The sequence below is a fragment of the Mytilus galloprovincialis genome, chromosome 8, assembly GCF_965363235.1.
Source record: "Mytilus galloprovincialis chromosome 8, xbMytGall1.hap1.1, whole genome shotgun sequence".
Classification (NCBI taxonomy): Eukaryota; Metazoa; Mollusca; class Bivalvia; order Mytilida; family Mytilidae; genus Mytilus; species Mytilus galloprovincialis.
Window position 1 is genome coordinate 72250438 of NC_134845.1, and position 18918 is coordinate 72269355.

General features: G+C 32.5%; 1 protein-coding gene across 2 annotated transcripts in view; it reads right to left on the reverse strand.

Moving 5' to 3' along the window:
- Nucleotides 1–2925: 2925 nt before the first annotated feature.
- LOC143042520 (uncharacterized) overlaps nt 2926–18918 on the reverse strand; it is a 44839-nt gene continuing 28846 nt past the window's right edge. For both annotated transcript variants that reach the window (XM_076214876.1, XM_076214877.1), the window contains one exon: nt 2926–3339. In XM_076214876.1, the coding sequence (XP_076070991.1) occupies nt 3070–3339 (270 nt within the window). In that variant the 3' untranslated portion in view covers nt 2926–3069. The remainder of the gene's footprint in view (nt 3340–18918) is intronic.

Below are 18918 nucleotides of genomic sequence, written 5' to 3' on the forward strand. Positions count from 1 at the left end.
ATAGACCCCAAATGCACAAACGCACGAGTGATGGCTCACCTAGACATATTAGTCTACATTTTATGAAACCCTAAGTTAATCTGACAAGTGGTTTTGGAGAAACGCTGCTGACAAGTTCATTTTTTAAAGTGGCGGAAGAAGAAAAAGAAAAAGAAAAAGAAAAGGAAAAAGTATAGTAAAAATAATAACTGAGCAAAAACAATAAGTCTCCAAACGTTGTTTGGGAGACTTAACAAGTCTTCAATCATGACTATGAAAAATGTAGAAATAATTGGTGTTCTGACTTCAAAGATATACGGGTTCGACGACTTACAGAAAAGAGCGACGATTTACAGAAAAGAACCGAAAAGGACCAAAAAGAACCGAAAAGGACCGAAAAGAACCGAAAAGGAAATCGACCTTTTTTTTGTATTCGAAGGAAATTATCAAATTGCAAATTATAATAAGTCTATAAATGAAAAGATATTTATTTACAAAAGTTTCTTGGGTTTTGAAATATTATACTGCGACAGGACTACCTAACTCAAATTTGGAAATTTACAGGTAGGTCGGATGCCTATCTTATATTAAAGAAAATATAGAATAGACAAAAAAATATAAGAAATATTAATATTTATATGTACTGTCAAACAATCGTTCTACGTGAATTATATTTATAAGTATCATTATTTTGTTCAATCTCGACCGCTAATTTAGTTGGAACATTACAACAGTTCCTTACAAATGTTTGGGAATGTGTATGTACATTCCATTAATCAGTTAATACACACACATATATATAATGACACGAAAAAAAGACCTTTTAATGTTACCATACCCATATACATGTATTATATATCTCTGTTATTAACAAACGAAACATTTTTTAAAATGTTAGGATTAACATTTATAGTACGAGAATATTGCTTTTCATTTCAATGATTTTTACCGCATGAAACTTGGTATAGTGGACTATTTTGAGCGCAAGGACGTTATAAGTATGACTTTGTTCGAATCCATCTTGAAGGAATACTATAACTGTTGATGGAAAAATGACATTGTGAAAACTCCAAAGTTGAGAACTTATGTGAATCTAAAGGCTAATTTTGGAATAGAAACTTATGTTAAATTAAATTTGAACAAAACTGAACAATCTTTCCTAACACAACTGAGTTGTGGAATTCTTCCTTTGAGACTAGAGACGGTAGATATAGCGGCGAGCAACCAAATGAACGCTTATATAAGTTTTGTAACAGCAATTCCATGGGGGAGGAATGTCACATTATTCTCCATGTTCCTTCTATAATGACTTGAGAGAATGTACTTTTAATGATATATTTTCTGGCAATGAACTACTAAATATTACAAACGATGAAAAAATTATCTTTTTGATGACAATCCTAGAAAGCTGGCTAAGTATACAGTGAAATCATTCTGGCATAGGCGTGTAGTGTTATATACACGAACAGTTTGATAAACAGTATATTGCAATTTTAATTATGATCGTGTAGTTGACATTATTGATTGTATTTGACTGTAATATGAAAATGTAAAAGGTTACTTCATGGTCAATCTGAATATTTTCAGTTTCTTTATTATAAATATTAATTTATTATGCATTCAACTTGCCATTTACTAAATCGATCTTCTAAAAACTTCATTGTTTTATTTAAGTTTGAATTTTTCATTATTAATTAATTATTTTAAAATTAGCTTAATCTTACTTTTCATTATTTTGTTTGAAATCCGTGATAAAAGAATTACGTTTTATGAGTATAAAGTGACTTATAGACCCAATGGGTCGGGTGTATTTCATTGTGTATGTCATATATTTGTACTTTACTGATCTGTGATTACACATGTCACTATAATAAAAATTTACTTACTTACTTACTTACTATATATTCGTAAGTAAAAACATCAAATTATTACTGTGGAAAAACCTATTGAATTTCTTCTGATTATTTTGTTTTCTTCCGCCTAATTTTGTTCTTGCGATAAATATTTGTTCTGCAATATGTCGCTTAGATATTTGGTATATGATATGGAACAATTTATGCTCCTTTGAAATTTACCCTGCATAACCAAATAATTTTCTTTGTAGGAGTTATCTGCCCGAACACTGTTTTCCTTGTAATCGTAAAAGAATGCAACAAATTTATTTTATAAAATTGCTCATCACATCCTTTGCCTGATTTGTCCTATTTTGACCGAAGCAATATGAACACTCCATATGAGAGTTATTTCACATTATGCATTTGATATAAGTGATATGAATTTCTATCTTAGAAAGTAAACCATAAGTGATAGAGACCTAAGATTTTTAGATTTGAGGTCCTTGGTATAAAAAAATGAAAATTAGGTCAAGGTCAAAGATCAAGGTCATATTCTAAATTTTGATTTTGGCTTATTTTCAGTTATTTCCAAAAACAGTATAAGTTATTGACAAATTATTTTTACTAAATTGTTAGTTGCGACATGTCGTAACACGTAAATTTTGATTGCAAGGGTATGTTGAATGTAAAAGGAAGTTTTTCCCCTCTTGTATTTAGAAATATGCGTATGGTGATACATGTATAACTCATTAACCAAATATAATTAAGACCTATGGTCTTTTGATTTGAGGTCCTTGGTTTAAAACTTTCAAATTAATCTCAAGGTCATAGCTTAATTTGACGTTTTAGATTTTGACCTTTGCTTTTACCTCATATGTATACATGAAAAAGCCATGGGACATTTGCAATAGGTTTCAAACCATTTAACCTTGAAAAAACAACCGGAAATGACCTTGTTTAAACCGAAGTAGCTATATTTTGTACTTTACTAATTTAAAAGTATATAAAACGAGATATTTTTGGAATCAGTGTCAAGTAAACACTCAAATAATACCGAAAGTAAAATTTTTCAAACCGGAAGTAACAAATTATCGCCCTCATTTAAAAAATATTGTATAGAAACCATATATTTTTTTAATCAGCGTACTAAAACGCTGTTTATGACATTTTAAACCGGATTTTTACTGTTATCATATCAACATACTTGGTTTTTTTTTGGTGGAAAGACCTTCAATTGTTCTCTTGGTTTTTAATTTCAAGATTCGTTTTGTTCACGTTTTACCCTGCCAATAAGGTGAAACTCCTCGTTTGGTTTCATATTAGTTAGAAATGCCATTCGATTTGATAAGGCAAAGAGTGCAACGACCGAACCAATATCCCAAGCATCATCTTTCGTTAATCCAAATTCGTACAATTTTTCGAAGTTATCGTCGGTCAACGGTTTGCAATGACAAAGCTGATCAGCAAATTCTAGAATAGCACGCTGTCGGTCTGTAATGTCTGCTGTTTTCCAATTCGCTGCAATCTAATAAAGAGAAGGCAAACTACAATACAATAAACACATCATAGATACAAACTTAGATTCAACATTTAATAAACATTCTATTAATTTTGAATTTACATTCGTATAAAAAAGAGACATATTCATATAGATATATATATGTATATATTTTGTTACAATATACTTTTGTCCTTTTGAAAAATGCTGTTTGTGCTGTATTTAGAGCCAAGAACTTTGTTTTGTATGCATACGTATAAAAATTGCGGTTTTTATCCAACACAATCATATGTTTGAACGTTGTTTTCAATTTAGACTTATATATATTATATTGTATGACAAGACAAAGAGTAAAACGACCGAAGCAATGTCCCAAATATCATCGTTCGTTAAACCACATTTCATAATTATCATCGGTCAATGGTTCACTGTGTCTAAACCACACCGGCAAAAATTGTTCGGACTCGATGGTATCTAACATCCGACACAATGACGGATCATCAATAGACAGAAGAAAGATAGGTTTCTCCTTATTTTCTTATTTTATTTATGATATCGAAGTATATATATAACTATTTTCTATTGTGATATGCAATATTTTCTACAACCGTTCTATATTAACGGAGAAATAAGTAAAAATGCACATCAAAATGACGAATTGAGTGAACCTTGCCTCGAAATTGTTTAATTTCTCGTTAAATTGTTCACTTTGTACGGAAAAAAGGGTACGGGAAGATAGATACAGACACGGAGATTAGTGATTATAAACATTTCAATACTTGTATTTCTGAGTATGGAACGAAAGAAATGGGTCATGTCAATATGGAACTGGCCGGTTTTGTCAATGTTTACCACTCGGTTTTGTCATAGAATTCACAATGCATAACCCGGTTTGGTCAAATAAAAAAAAAATCGTAATCGCATCACATTATAATTGATCATAATTTAGCTTCAGCGTTAAAAAGAGGTTTTGTGGGTCGTTGGAAAACAAGTTCTTTCACAGGACAACGGCTTATTATTTATCTGATCAGTCTCAGATTCAAATAAATAATAAGCAAATACTTATAGAACACATGATAATTTTAGTCTTTGCATTCAAAAATTGTTAACAGCAGAATAGATAAAAATGAGTTATAACGCAAATTGAGGTTAAAGCTCTCAAATATTCGTTTTCTATATGAATTATGGAAAATATATTTAAACTTGAAATTAGAGTTTATGGTCTAAAAAATCCAAACACACAATTTGATATGGGCTTATGTGATTTTCTCTCACAATAGGATGGGCACCTTTACAAGTAATCTAATCTTTCTATGTATGTAAAGTTAAAAATAAATCTTCTTAAAGATAAACGTTGATAATAAGACAAATGTATATGCATGCATAATCGACATAGAAAATGAATGTAAACTTTATAGGAAGAAAAGGATTACAACTACCATGCATTAAAAATAAAAAAAACATTTATCACTAATTGTAACTATACTACTACACATGTGTGTATAAATTAGTAGTCTCAGGTCATCAACAAAATTCAATAATAATTATTTTGTTAACCCAGTTAACCTTACTATAAAAAACGGGTCTGTACTGTCGCCATTGTGTTATGATGATCGTACACTGACGTTGGTCAATATATTTTAATAATATATACGGACAGAGGGATTCAGTTTATTTCAAAGTCTTTAGAGGACGTAATTCGAACAGCTTTTACATACCGCCGAGCGTAGAGAGTCGAACAATATTTTCACTATATTTTGCTTTAAAAATCGTTAAATACATGGATTAATATAGTTTTGGCAATCAAAGGTAGGTTCGGGAGCGTGCAACCTATACGTCTTCTAGATTCGCCATTTGTCTTATAAAGTGTATACCGAATTAAAATATTGTAAGAAATAAGAAAACAGGGACACCCTTGAAATCGGATTATGTGAGTTTGATTATGTTTATTATAAACATTTTCATTGATATTTTTGAACAAGCGAGACCAAGTGATTCGAATTCATATAGCGTTTCGGACTATTTGTATAAAGCTGCATATATGTCAAAAGTTAGAAGGTTTGACTGCAATATATACAAGTATGGAACACAGATCTAACGATTTTTTTTTCTATTTGCCCTTGCCCTTGACCTCGTTTCTATATTATGTTTCCTTTGGCCACATGACGATTTAGGTCACAATGAACTTCTTTCCTTGATTAATTGGTAAATGTTAAGGGTTTGTGTTGTCGGTTTTAATAATTAGAATGTGTTTATGTCCGTCTGGCAGGATTCATTAGACCTCGAATTAAATGGTTCCATAAACAATCGGTTAAGTTTCTGTGACCATTTTATTTTTTTTTATCTTACAGACCTTTAAAAAAAATTGAATTGCGATCATTTAAGCATTTGTGACATGTCAGTGCGTACACTTAAATATCAATAATATGTCTTTTTTTGTTGAAAAAAAAACCGCCAGTGAAATTGTTTGCTATGTTCGATCAAGTTATCTCGTTCGTGAAATTTGTGAAATTTTCAGTTGTTACACAATTTTTTTTTCAAAAACGGTGCAATATTGTTTGGAATTCTTGGTTGTTTTTAGCTCACTTGACCCAACAGGAAAAGTCGTGTTTTCCATCACTTGGCACCGGTCGACCGTCGTTCATTATCTTTCAATACAATGTTTTACATAAATTTTCACATCTAAAATTACTAGGCTGCATTTCACAAACCTTATCTAAAATCATATGTCTTTTTCAATTATAATTAGGATACCTGGTTTTAAAAAGTTTACTCTGACCCCGCTTATCAACCAAAATGGCCGTCATGGCTAAATAAAATAAACATAAGGGGGCATGCAAGTGCATGATGTCAATTTTTTAAAAACGGCCGTAGACATAGAAAATTCGAAAGGGCCAGATGATTATTTTCAAAATGTTGAGCTCTACCATTTGTCCATTTACTTCAAAACTTTCACATTACTTCTTAAAAGAGTTATTGCATTGTCCTTAAAGGACGAATTTGAAGTTCTTTGTATCAATTTCTATCTATTGTTTTTAAACATTTGAAAGTAATATAGCAAAAATGATATAGGAACCAAGATATACAAATAAGTCGACTTGGCCGATTTCATTAAAAAAAATTATTGACCTTTAATTAAAGAGTTTTTTTTTCATTTCTTTGCGTTTTAACACGCCCGTCACAATTTTGACAGGACGTATTATTGTATAAATCCGTCCGTCATTTCCTCCATCTATAAGTCATTATGTCCGTCAGTCAGTCTATCTATCCGTCTATCCTTATGTTCAGCGTAAACATATCGCACCGTAACTTGAGAACAGCTTATCTTATTTTCATGAAACTTAAGAAAGATACTTCTTATAGTGGTCAAATGATCTGTAAACCTTTTAGTGAAAATCAAATTAAATCTTTTTGAGTTACAGGACTTTGTAAGTAAAACATGAGTATGTTTTTTTTTAACATGTTGCGCCATATCTAAATCAAAGCGCTGTAAGCGCTGAAGGCAGTTAACCAAAAACCAAGGCAACCGTAATTATGAAAACTGTGGCAAAGTTGCCTCAACATTAAACATTCATATATAGTACATTTATGTTTATCTAATGATTTATTTAAAAAAGGCAAATAATTTATACGTTATCAAGGTTTCAAAAGCAATGCATATAGCAATGTATATTTTTTATGGTGAGTCTGCAGTGGTACAAGTTCCCAATGATTGCAGTTGTTCTACTTGGTAGTTAACCTTGGTTTTATTTGACTGCTAGAAGTTCAAGTTGACTTAGTATGAACATGTAATAGTATGAATGGACTGGTTTCCCTGAAAAGAAAACTGAATTTGTGTTCTATAGTACAAAAGTTATGAGACACGAATCAGACAAATGTTCACTACAACAGGGATCACAGGTGAGGTCTGACCGACTTACCCATAGTAAATGTAAATGATTTTTTATTTTGTCCAATACATATGAATATATATAATTTAGGGGTGGGGATCTCAACGGTTTTCAAGTTCTCAAACAGGTAGGAGGGGAGAGGATTTTTTTGGGAAAAAAATTGGTTGCTTATATAGGGAATCACTGAAGCGTGACTGGGAGCGAGCCCCCTCTTAGGTCAGTCAGTGGGCCCCCACTTATGAAAATTTCTGGATCCGCCACTGGGGTTAGGGTGACCCTTGGGACTTCCCCTACATTTCATTTTATTTGTTATATTGTCCCATACATAAATATATATGGTTTAGGGGTGGGGATCTCATTGGTTTCCAAGTTCTCAAACAGGAGGGGTAGGGTGACCCCAGGGACTCCCCCTATATTTCATTTAATTAGTTATATTGGCCCATATATGAATATATATTGTTTTGGTGTGGGGATCTCGACCGTTTCCAAGTTCTCAAATAGGAGGGTTAGGGTGACCACAGGGACTTCCCCTATTTCATGTGATTTGTTATATTGTCCCATACATGAGTATATATGGTTTAGGGTGAGGATCTTGACCATTTCCAAGTTCTCAAACAGGAGGGTGTACAGTGACCCCAGGGACTCCCCCATCTTTCATTTGAATTGTTATATTTTCCCGTACATCAATATATATGGTTAAGAGGTGGGGATCTCAACGGGTTTCAAATTCTCAAACAGGAGGGGGTGGGGTGACCCAAGGGACTCCCCCTATATTTCATCTGATTTGTTATATTGTCCCATACATGAATATATGGTTTAGGGTGGGGATCTCGACCATTTTTAAATTATAAAACAGGAGGGGTGGGGTGACCCCAGGGACTCCCCCATCTTTCATTTGAATTGTTATATTTTCCCGTACATCAATATATATGGTTAAGAGGTGGGGATCTCAACGGGTTTCAAATTCTCAAACAGGAGGGGTGGGGTGACCCAAGGGACTCCCCCTATATTTCATCTGATTTGTTATATTGTCACAAACATGAAAATATACATGTATGCAAAGCATGGGTTGTTCTCAGCTTAATAAAGAATATTCCGATAATTTTACCTCAATTTTTTTTTAGCCTCGCTCGGCTCGGAGAAAATTTAAGTTTGCGCCCCTCCTAACCTAAAATCCTGGATCTGCCCCTCATATGGATTAGGGGTGGGTAGCTCGACCGTTTCCAAGTTATTAAACAGGAGGGGGAAGAGTGGCCCAAAGGATGCTACCTATATATCATATGATTTACTTACATTCAGGTATATATAATATAGTTGCATTATTTGTGAAAATAAAGAAAGAAACTTTCAGCTACTTTAATTGACCCTTCAAAATTGAGATAAAAAAATAACCCTTCGAAATTGCAGTAATATGTTTACACTTAAAAAGCATCTCACATGCATTATCATCATTTATCACTGATAAAGAAAATTTAGACTGTGACCATGAACATGTATATTGTTAGATATACTGTTCCCAGCTGTCACGTTGTATTGGATTTTTAAATTGAAATTTGTCAAAAAGAATTTTGAGTTTCTGTATTGAATATTTTTTCTGCTTTTTCTTTCTTTTACATATATCTTTTGGTTTACAATTCTAGTGTTTATATTCATTTACCATGCATGGATGTATTTTTTCACCTGCTTGGATTTATTTTGTAATTGACCGCCAAACCCGGAATTACCCTTATTCGCTTCCGGAATCGGATCCGATATTGTAAAGTTGTGTCTATACAGCCGCCATTGTTATGTGTTTACAATGTTGTTTTTGTCAATCAGATACGATTTTACTCGAATTTATACAATATTTATCGGCGATTTTCTGTATAAAGCTAGCGGTTGAACAAAATGAACATCGCTGTCATGAATAATAATGATAAAAATAAGTTTTTAGCTCGTTTAATTGGAGACTTTGGTGAACAGGTTTGCGAAGTTAATTCTTATTTTCTTTCAAAGTGGAAGGTGACTACGTCGGGCGTAGCTAGAAACCAACTATCCTAGTCGAAATTCCGCTTGCAAAAGTGGAATGTCGCGGACCTCGGAACAACGCTAATTTGCACACCTGCCTCCAAATTGAAAAGATACGAAAATTTCTTTTTCTAATTTGAAATTGCCGCCAACAGCATGAACAGTTGAACTTATTATATAATAGACTACTGACGTAGTTGTACTACGTATTGATGACAAACAATATTCCTACGACTTTTGCCATTTGGGAAATTTAAACTACTTGTCTTTAGAGATTTTCGGCGATTAAATATTTCATACGATTGTTCTTTGACATCTTGGCCAAAAGCACAAGTCATAATGAACTACACAAGGATTCTTAATAAGCACTACTTCCTATGTGTAACTTCAAAACTTTTGGATAAATCGACGATCGTTTAAGGTTTTTCTGGTCATATTTTTTGTAATCCAGAATAAAAAGTATTAAAAAGTGTTCAATTAGTTATATATAACATAGTAGCGAGCTAGATAATAACAATGGCAAGTATTTCAGCATTTATTGGGTAGAACACAAATCTAGGGTGCTCGCATAATGCAGCTTAACTGCATAAAAACGATTTATCATTGTTGCATCAAACTTTACACACTTCTTAGTTATATATAAATTTTAACTTCTGCATACTTTTTGTTGATGTTTTAAATTTTGTTTAAGCATTATTTAGTTTTTCAGTAAAAAAAAAGGGGGGGTGACATATTGCGATGTATCTCAAAACCAATATAAAAAATACCATAATGTTATAAAATATTTAAATACAGTGTTTGCTATTAAGTATTTATATTCCATTTAAAATTAGTTTGAAGATAAGTGAAATAAGGGATACGCCTTACATTAGGAACATGTCTATTACTATAACTACCTACATATATGTCCAAAAGTGCCCGTTTAAAATAAATGTAAACACGTCAAGTTTACTTTACAACAAATATATATTCAAATTCTTTCGAAAGACAATGTTCAGATCCGTGTTAACGTTGCTTTTCATAAATTGTTGGTTTAAAAAAAAAAACCGGGTGATATATATAGACGAAACCGGGTGATTGTGTAGTTAACAACATTGACAAAACCGGTGTATTTTAATTTGACATGACCCATTTTTTTCGTTCCATATTCAAAAATACAAGTATTGAGATGCTCATAATAGTATCAATCTTCCCATACCTTTCTTTCCCCACAATGTGAACAATTTAACGAGAAATTAAGCAATTTCGAGTCAAGGTTCACTCAACTCGTCATTTTGACGTGCATTTTTACTTATTTCTCCGTTAATATAGAACGGTTGTAGAAAATATTGCATCTCACAATAGAAAATAGTTGTATATGTATATATATTCTTCGATATCATAAATAAAATAAGAAAATAAGGGGAAACCTATCTTTCTTCTGTCTATTGATGTTCCGTCATTGTGCTGGATGTTATATACCATCGAATCCGAACAATTTTTGTCGGTGTGGTTTAGACACAGTGTGGTTTGCAATGACAAAGCTGAACAGCAAATTCTAGATTTCATGTTGTCGGTATATAGTACACTATTGTTGATGTTTTGTACACTTTTTTGGCGATTGTATAATCTATTGATTGTGTACAGGCCCACGTAAGAAATATCGTTGACTAAGACGGTATATAGAAGTTATATATATATATATATATATACATATATATATATATATATATATATAAGTACGTCTGAGTCAGTGACAACTCTACAACAGATGTATCCATCGGATCGCCATCAATGATGGTGATACATGGCTGTGTACATAATGTATATACAACTCGTCTAAACATCAACCCAACAATGTTAGATCTGTAAATTTGCTTTCGCAAATTTTTTATTCTTCCCTCGCCGGGATTCGAACCCATGCTACTGTGATATCGTGACACCAAATCGCCTGCACTGCAGCCGTCATTATATAAGGCATGAAGATAATAACATCTTCATGCCTTATATATCATGTACTGTAGTACGCCGCTAGATTAAAACTGACGAGGAAAGGTAACACACGGCCAGCGAAAGCTCTTTTTTTTTGAGAGCCCAGGTGGTCGTGTGGTCTAGCGGGACGGCTGCAGTGCAGGCGATTTGGTGTCACGATATCACAGTAGCATGGGTTCGAATCCCGGCGAGGGAAGAACCAAAAATTTGCAAAAGCAAATTTACAGATCTAACATTGTTGGGTTGATGTTTAGACGAGTTGTATATACATATATATATATATATAGACTTGTTTATAGTGCCTAGAAAATCAACCTAACGATGTTAGAGTAGATTTGATTCGTAACTTCCTCCCTGGCGCCGGGGCTGGAACCTGTACTTTTTTTTCTAACTTCTACGACAACACCGCCTAGCATTGCGCAGAGACCTTATCCCCTCCTCTAACTCTAGCTTATAGATTTGAACGTTGTTTTCAATTTGTATTATATATTCCCTCCGGTTTATATAATCCGTTCAACCTATTTTGACTGTTTAAAATTCAAGAGTCTATCCTAAATTGAGGTAAACTAAATGACCTTCCAAATACTTTTCGATCCCTAACATCACTGAAGAGCCATTAATTGTCTAAAACCGGATATGGTGTAAAAAAAACCTTAGCACCTCATGTTGTGGTTTACCATCTTTGCTGCAAGTTTTTTGTTTTCTACTTGGTATTAAGTAAATATAGAGATCCATTTTGTTACACCTTGTGATCAATTTATTTGGCGATCGCCAATGGCAGTCAGCAGGGTTTAAGAACATCAGCTGTTCAACCTGCTAGTCAAATGCGTTTTGTTAAAATATATTTTTTCCCTCTTTTGGTCTTTTGGAAAATGTTGTTTGTGCTGTATTTAGACCCTTCTACAGTTGACAATGTAACTATGTCTATGTATGATTGCTGATCACTTTATCTTGAATGATACCAGGCCCGTAGCCAGGAATTTCCAAAAGGGTGGGGGGGGGGGGGGTATTTGGACCCACGAACTCGACTTTAACAGTCAAAATTTGAACAGAACGTTGACTTTAACAGTGCTTATTTGTTTTCAAGGGGGGGGGGATTCGTCCGAACCCCTCGAACCCCCCGAACCCCTGGCTACGGGTATGGCTACATAATGAATAAATATTAGAAACCCCCTTATCTTCTCTTTTTATCAAGTAAAAATGGATATGCAGGTGTTTAAAGGAATGGAATTGTTGTTCTTTTAACAAAAAAGGAAGATATGCAGTTCAAACACACAACAAAACCATTGCGTACATCGATAAAAAGGTCGATAAAAAACCTCCAGTTATGAGACCAAAACTCCAGCTGAAAATTTCCAAATCTCCAGTTGTGGCTTGACAACTCTGTCACATGTAAAATCTAACAGAACTTTTTAATGTATTAATTAGCGTGTTTAAGGTGGTACCTAACACTACAGGGAGGTAACTCTGTAAAATCAGCTAAACGTTTTCATTACGTTGTGTTGTTAAGGGAATATTGAGCTTCTCAATGATCAAAATAAGTGTTTGTCAAACTGCTATATAACCAGTGTAATTTTTCTGATAAAACGGTTGGTTCAAATTTTTTGAAATTTTTATATTTTTGTAAAAGGGTCAAAGTAAATACTTTGTCAAAATTTTAAGAAAATTAAACGAGCCAAATTAATTTATTATAAGTTAAAGTGCTAGGTACCACCGTTATATTCTTAGACATTTAAGAATACAACTTAAACACGCTAATTAATACATTAAAAAGTTCTGTTAGATTTTAAATAGAAATACGCAATATTTCGCTAAACAAATTAGCTTCATCAGGCGTGTGCATCTCTCAAGGTGAAATCGGATGCATGACAAAAAAATATTTTTGTAGCTTAATAAAATTAACGGTACCAATTTTCATGCACCAGATGCGCATTTCGACAATACATGTCTCTTCAGTGATGCTCGTGGCCAAAATATTTGAAATCCAAAGGTTATATAAAAGATGAAGAGCTATAATCCAAAAGGTCCAAAAAGTATAGCCAAATCCGTGAAAAGAATTAGAGCTTTGCATGAGGGAGATACATTCCTTAATTTATAATAATTTCTATCATTTTGTAACAGTAAATTTTAATAACACAAAAAAATCCGTATTTTCATGCCAGTACTCTACCCTCGTTTAATCTGTACAAGTTTTGAGGAAAAGTGTAACATATTTATTGATGTTGCATAAAATATGTTTGTAGCTACAACTACATAAAGTTGGAATAAAAATTTTAACACATTTATAGTTTTTCGATTAATTGTATGAATTTCTATAAATTAATTTGTATGATTTCAAGATAATTATGGTTTTGATTTGCTTTTAAATCTTTTTTCGTCCCGTTATGACCCCAAAACCTCAAAGATATTCTAGTAACATCCAAAGTATCTAAACAGGAGATATCACAAATCGGAGGTTATAAACCGTGCATGCCGAAGGGAAAATTGTAAGTGCTGCAAAGTCGCAAACATCGAAACCCAATTCGTCAGCACAGTCACAAAGAAAAAATACAACATATTTGTAACATCAAATTGCAAAACGCAAAATTGCATTTATGTTTTAACGTGTGGAACTTGCAAATTACAATATGTTGGTGAAACAGAAACACCATTTAACATCCGACTAAATAACCATCGGTCATTTTATACAAAAGAAAGAAACTGCCCAATTACAAGACACCTTTTAAGAGCAGGACATGATTTTGAAAACGTCACATTTCAAATCATTGAGAAAAATTAAAATAGGGATACACACGGAAGACAAAAGAGAGGAGAGATTTTGGATGCACCAGTTACGAACTCTTGAACCTGATGGACTCAATGAGAGGGACGAAAAAAGATTTAAAAGCAAATCAAAACCATAATTATCTTGAAATCATACAAACTAATTTATAGAAATCATACAATTAATGGAAAAACTATAAATGTGTTAAACTTTTATTCCAACTTTATGTAGTTGTAGCTACAAACATATTTTATGCAACATCAATATATATGTTACACTTTTCCTCAAATCTTGTATAGATTAAGCTACAAAAATATTTTTTTGTCATGCATCCGCTTTCACCTTGAGAGATGCACACGCCTGATGAAGCTAATTTGTTTAGCGAAAAATTGCGTATTTCTATTTAAAATCTAATAGAACTTTTTAATGTATTAATTAGCCTGTTTAAGTTATATTCTTAGACATTTATATAATTTTAATTCAGTAACTGTATCAGTTTATTTTCACAAACTGATCCAGGTTTAAATAGATTGAATGTTGATTGTTGCTATTCTTAGACATTTTATATATAGCTGATCTGTAACAATAACATCTTCATGCCTTATATATCATGTACTGCAGTACGCCGCTAGATTAAAACTGACGTGGAAAGGTAACACACGGCCAGCGAAAGCTCTATTTTTAAGAGCCCAGGTGGTCGTGTGGTCTAGCGGGACGGCTGCAGTGCAGGCGATTTGGTGTCACGATATCACAGTAGCATGGGTTCGAATCCCGGCGAGGGAAGAACCAAAAATTTGCGAAAGCAAATTTACAGATCTACCATTGTTGGGTTGATGTTTAGACGAGTTATATATATATATATATATATATATATATATATATATATATATATATATATAATGTCTAAAAATAGCAACAATCAACATTCAATCTAATTAAGCGTGGATCAGTTTGTGAAGATAAACTGATACAGTTACTGAATTAAAATTATATAAATGTCTAAGAATATAACTAAAACACACTAATTGATACATTAAAAAGTTCTATTAGATGTTAAATAGAAATACGCAATATTTCGCTAAACAAATTAGCTTCATCAGGCGTGTGCATCTCTCAAGGTGAAATCGGATGCATGACAAAAAAATATTTTTGTAGCTTAATCTATACAAGATTTGAGGGATGGGTGTAACATATTAATTCGGTCATAAAATATGTTTGTAGCTACAACTACATGAAGTTGGAATAAAAGTTTAACACATTTATAGATGTTCGATTAATTGTATGAATTTTTATAAATTAATCTGTATGATTTCAAGATAGCTATGGTTTTGATTTGCTTTGAAATCTTTTTTCGTCTCTCTCATTGAGTCCATCAGGTTCAAGAGTTCGTAACTGGTGCATCCAAAATCTCTCTCTTTTTTGTCTTCCTTGTGTATCCCAATTTTGATTTTTCTCAATGATTTGAAATGTGATGTTTTCAAAATCATGTCCTGCTCTTAAAAGGTGTCTTGTAATTGGGCAGTTCCTTTCTTTTGTATAAAATGACCGATGGTTATTTAGTCGGATGTTAAATGGGGTTTCTGTTTCACCAACATATTGTAATTTGCAAGTTCCACACGTTAGAACATAAATGCAATTTTGCGTTTTGCAATTTGATGTTATAAATATGTTGTAATTTTTCTTTGTGACTGTGCTGATGAACCAGTTCATCAGCACAGTCACAAAGAAAAATTACAACATATTTATAACATCAAATTGCAAAACGCAAAATTGCATTTATGTTCTAACGTGTGGAACTTGCAAATTACAATATGTTGGTGAAACAGAAACCCCATTTAACATCCGACTAAATAACCATCGGTCATTTTATACAAAAGAAAGGAACTGCCCAATTACAAGACACCTTTTAAGAGCAGGACATGATTTTGAAAACATCACATTTCAAATCATTGAGAAAAATCAAAATTGGGATACACAAGGAAGACAAAAAAGAGAGAGATTTTGGATGCACCAGTTACGAACTCTTGAACCTGATGGACTCAATGAGAGAGACGAAAAAAGATTTCAAAGCAAATCAAAACCATAGCTATCTTGAAATCATACAGATTAATTTATAAAAATTCATACAATTAATCGAACATCTATAAATGTGTTAAACTTTTATTCCAACTTCATGTAGTTGTAGCTACAAACATATTTTATGACCGAATTAATATGTTACACCCATCCCTCAAATCTTGTATAGATTAAGCTACAAAAATATTTTTTTGTCATGCATCCGATTTCACCTTGAGAGATGCACACGCCTGATGAAGCTAATTTGTTTAGCGAAATATTGCGTATTTCTATTTAACATCTAATAGAACTTTTTAATGTATCAATTAGTGTGTTTTAGTTATATTCTTAGACATTTATATATATATATATATATATATATATATATATATATATCGGATTGGGATATCGAGACAACACTGTCTACACTGTGTCCAGCACTCTAGACCACTCGGCTATCTAGACTGAAATTCAGTTTTGGCTTGCTTCGTCAGTAGAATCTAGAGTTGTTGCAGAACATGTAATATTAGGCGTGAAGATGGAATTGATTGTAGATTAGCTAAAGTCTATCGTAAAGGATCATATAATAAAGTCACAGAAATAATTATTTTGATAGGTACGTCAAAACAAGTGAAAACTCTACAACAGATCGATCCATACGAGGGGATATACGTCTGAAAACACTTATCATATTCATAAGTACTCTTAATATTAGCAGATATTATATTGTAGATAAATCTGCAAATGTGGGGAAGCAATATGTGTTTCTGTCCTCGCCAGTATTCGAACTCATGTTATTGGGATATCGCCGCCACGCGGACAACACTGCCTGTACTGTGGCCAGCGCTCGAAGACCTCTCGGTCACCAACCAAGACTGAACTAATAATTCAGCTTTCGGTGATCTAGTGTGACCTTTCTTAGTCAGTAGAATCTTGAGTTGTAACACAGTTCATGATATATTATATCAAACATGTAGATGAAATAGATAAATTATCTATCGTGATGGATCGTAAGATGCAGTCTCAGAAATAATGTCGCGTACGGTGTTGGTGATAATACGACGTTTGGCTTTCCAGTTCGCTTCTATTGCAATTTGTTCAAAGTTTCGGAATTGATAACTATATACATATATACATCAAAATGTGTGGTATAAAGAGTAGAAATGGAAAATGCCTTAAAATCAATACATTATTTTCATTTTATAACTCGAATGATCCCTTAATAACCGATTTTGCGCGTGTGGACAAGTAACACCGCAAAATATGATCCCCGTTGCTTTGAAGCTAGTCTTGTCATTGTTCAAATTTATAATAAAAAAGGTAATATCCATAAAAAGAGCAGTCGTTGATGTTAATGGCGTGTGTTTTATTTATGACGTAACCGTTAACTGGACAGGTGTGACGAGGACGAAGAGTTCACTTTGTTTTGTGGCCAAGCCGAAAATAGTAAAAGAAAATATGGATACGGGAGAAGTTAAGAGTGATAATTTATATATATAATTCCGAAAATAATACATCATTTTATTCCGTATAGAAGAGGGTAAAAAAATAAAAAAAGTTTGTTACAATATTTCAAAGTATCGTGGCAGAATTTATGATTATTGTAATTTTTTATTTCTGTCACAAAACCCAAATCTCTCATTTTATAAAGAGCTCTTCAAAATTCGAACGAATGCTGCAGACCCAAATGACAATTTTCATATCCACCCTTCCCCTGTCAAAATTATACAATACAAGTAAAATATATTATGTATTCTTTAAGTAAATATTGTTTAAATTATGTCCTAAATTGATAAATTTACTAAGTCCGTTTAAATGTCACACTTGCCGTTTTTTGACGTTTCGGCGTAATTCTTAAAAGTGTCTTATGAAAAACAATAGGCATTTGCGGTCTTTGCTACGATCTGAAATTTTATTTAAACGTGTAAAGATGTTTTTAAGTGAATGAAAATAAAATATGTAGAAGTTTCAAGGGAAAATATTAAAAAGAAAATAAACGTGATCTTTTTGTTTGTGTCTTGTCAAAATGTCACAAAACGCCGTTTTTTACATTTTTGTTATAAATATGGATAGTCATATACTACAGTTTTGGTGGGGGAAACTTTTGAAATTATAGAAGCACAAAAAATACTATATAACTTTAAAATATACATTTCAGGGATTTATTTGAACTCATTTTCTACTATATGTCGAAAGTATACACGACACAGTCAGCAACTACTTTTGTCTAGTTGTAATGTCACACCATGCTTTTTTACTCGTTTTGACGTTGTCTATAATTTGACATGTCAAATATCTCATTCAAAACCATAACTTTTTTATGAATCTTTTTTATACAATTTCTCAACATATTTTTATCGAAACTAATTAAGATTAATAACTGTATCTCTTTACTTGTTAATTGTTGAGATTGAATTTCCTTTTGTATATGCAGTTGGCAAATTAGATTAAATTATTTTTGTTGTTGTAAATTTTGAATTTGCTTTCAACAATTGATACTTGAGACCAACACAGGTATTGCAATAAACGCTTCAACTTATAACATTTTTATCTGGAAACTATCAAAAGTGGCTAAAAGAAAGCAGCAGAAAAGACATTAATTTAAAAAAAAAAGAATGAAATTTCCTGTTACAATCAAAAGAAAGTGAAAATATCTTTGCTCCAAGGGAATACTATATTAATAAATAATAATTATCTGAAAAATTGATTAGCTGTTTTAATCTAACTGCTCTTTACGAAAAATTTGCTGCTTTTGCTTTTCGGTTCTATACGTAACAAGTCAAGCAAACCGCTCATATAAATTATGCTGTGAGCTGCACGAAATTAAATGAGTAGTTATTTATATATATACAATGCATGAAAAATGACGTCAAATTAATGTTACCGAAACTAACACCAACACCGTACGCGACAAGTGAC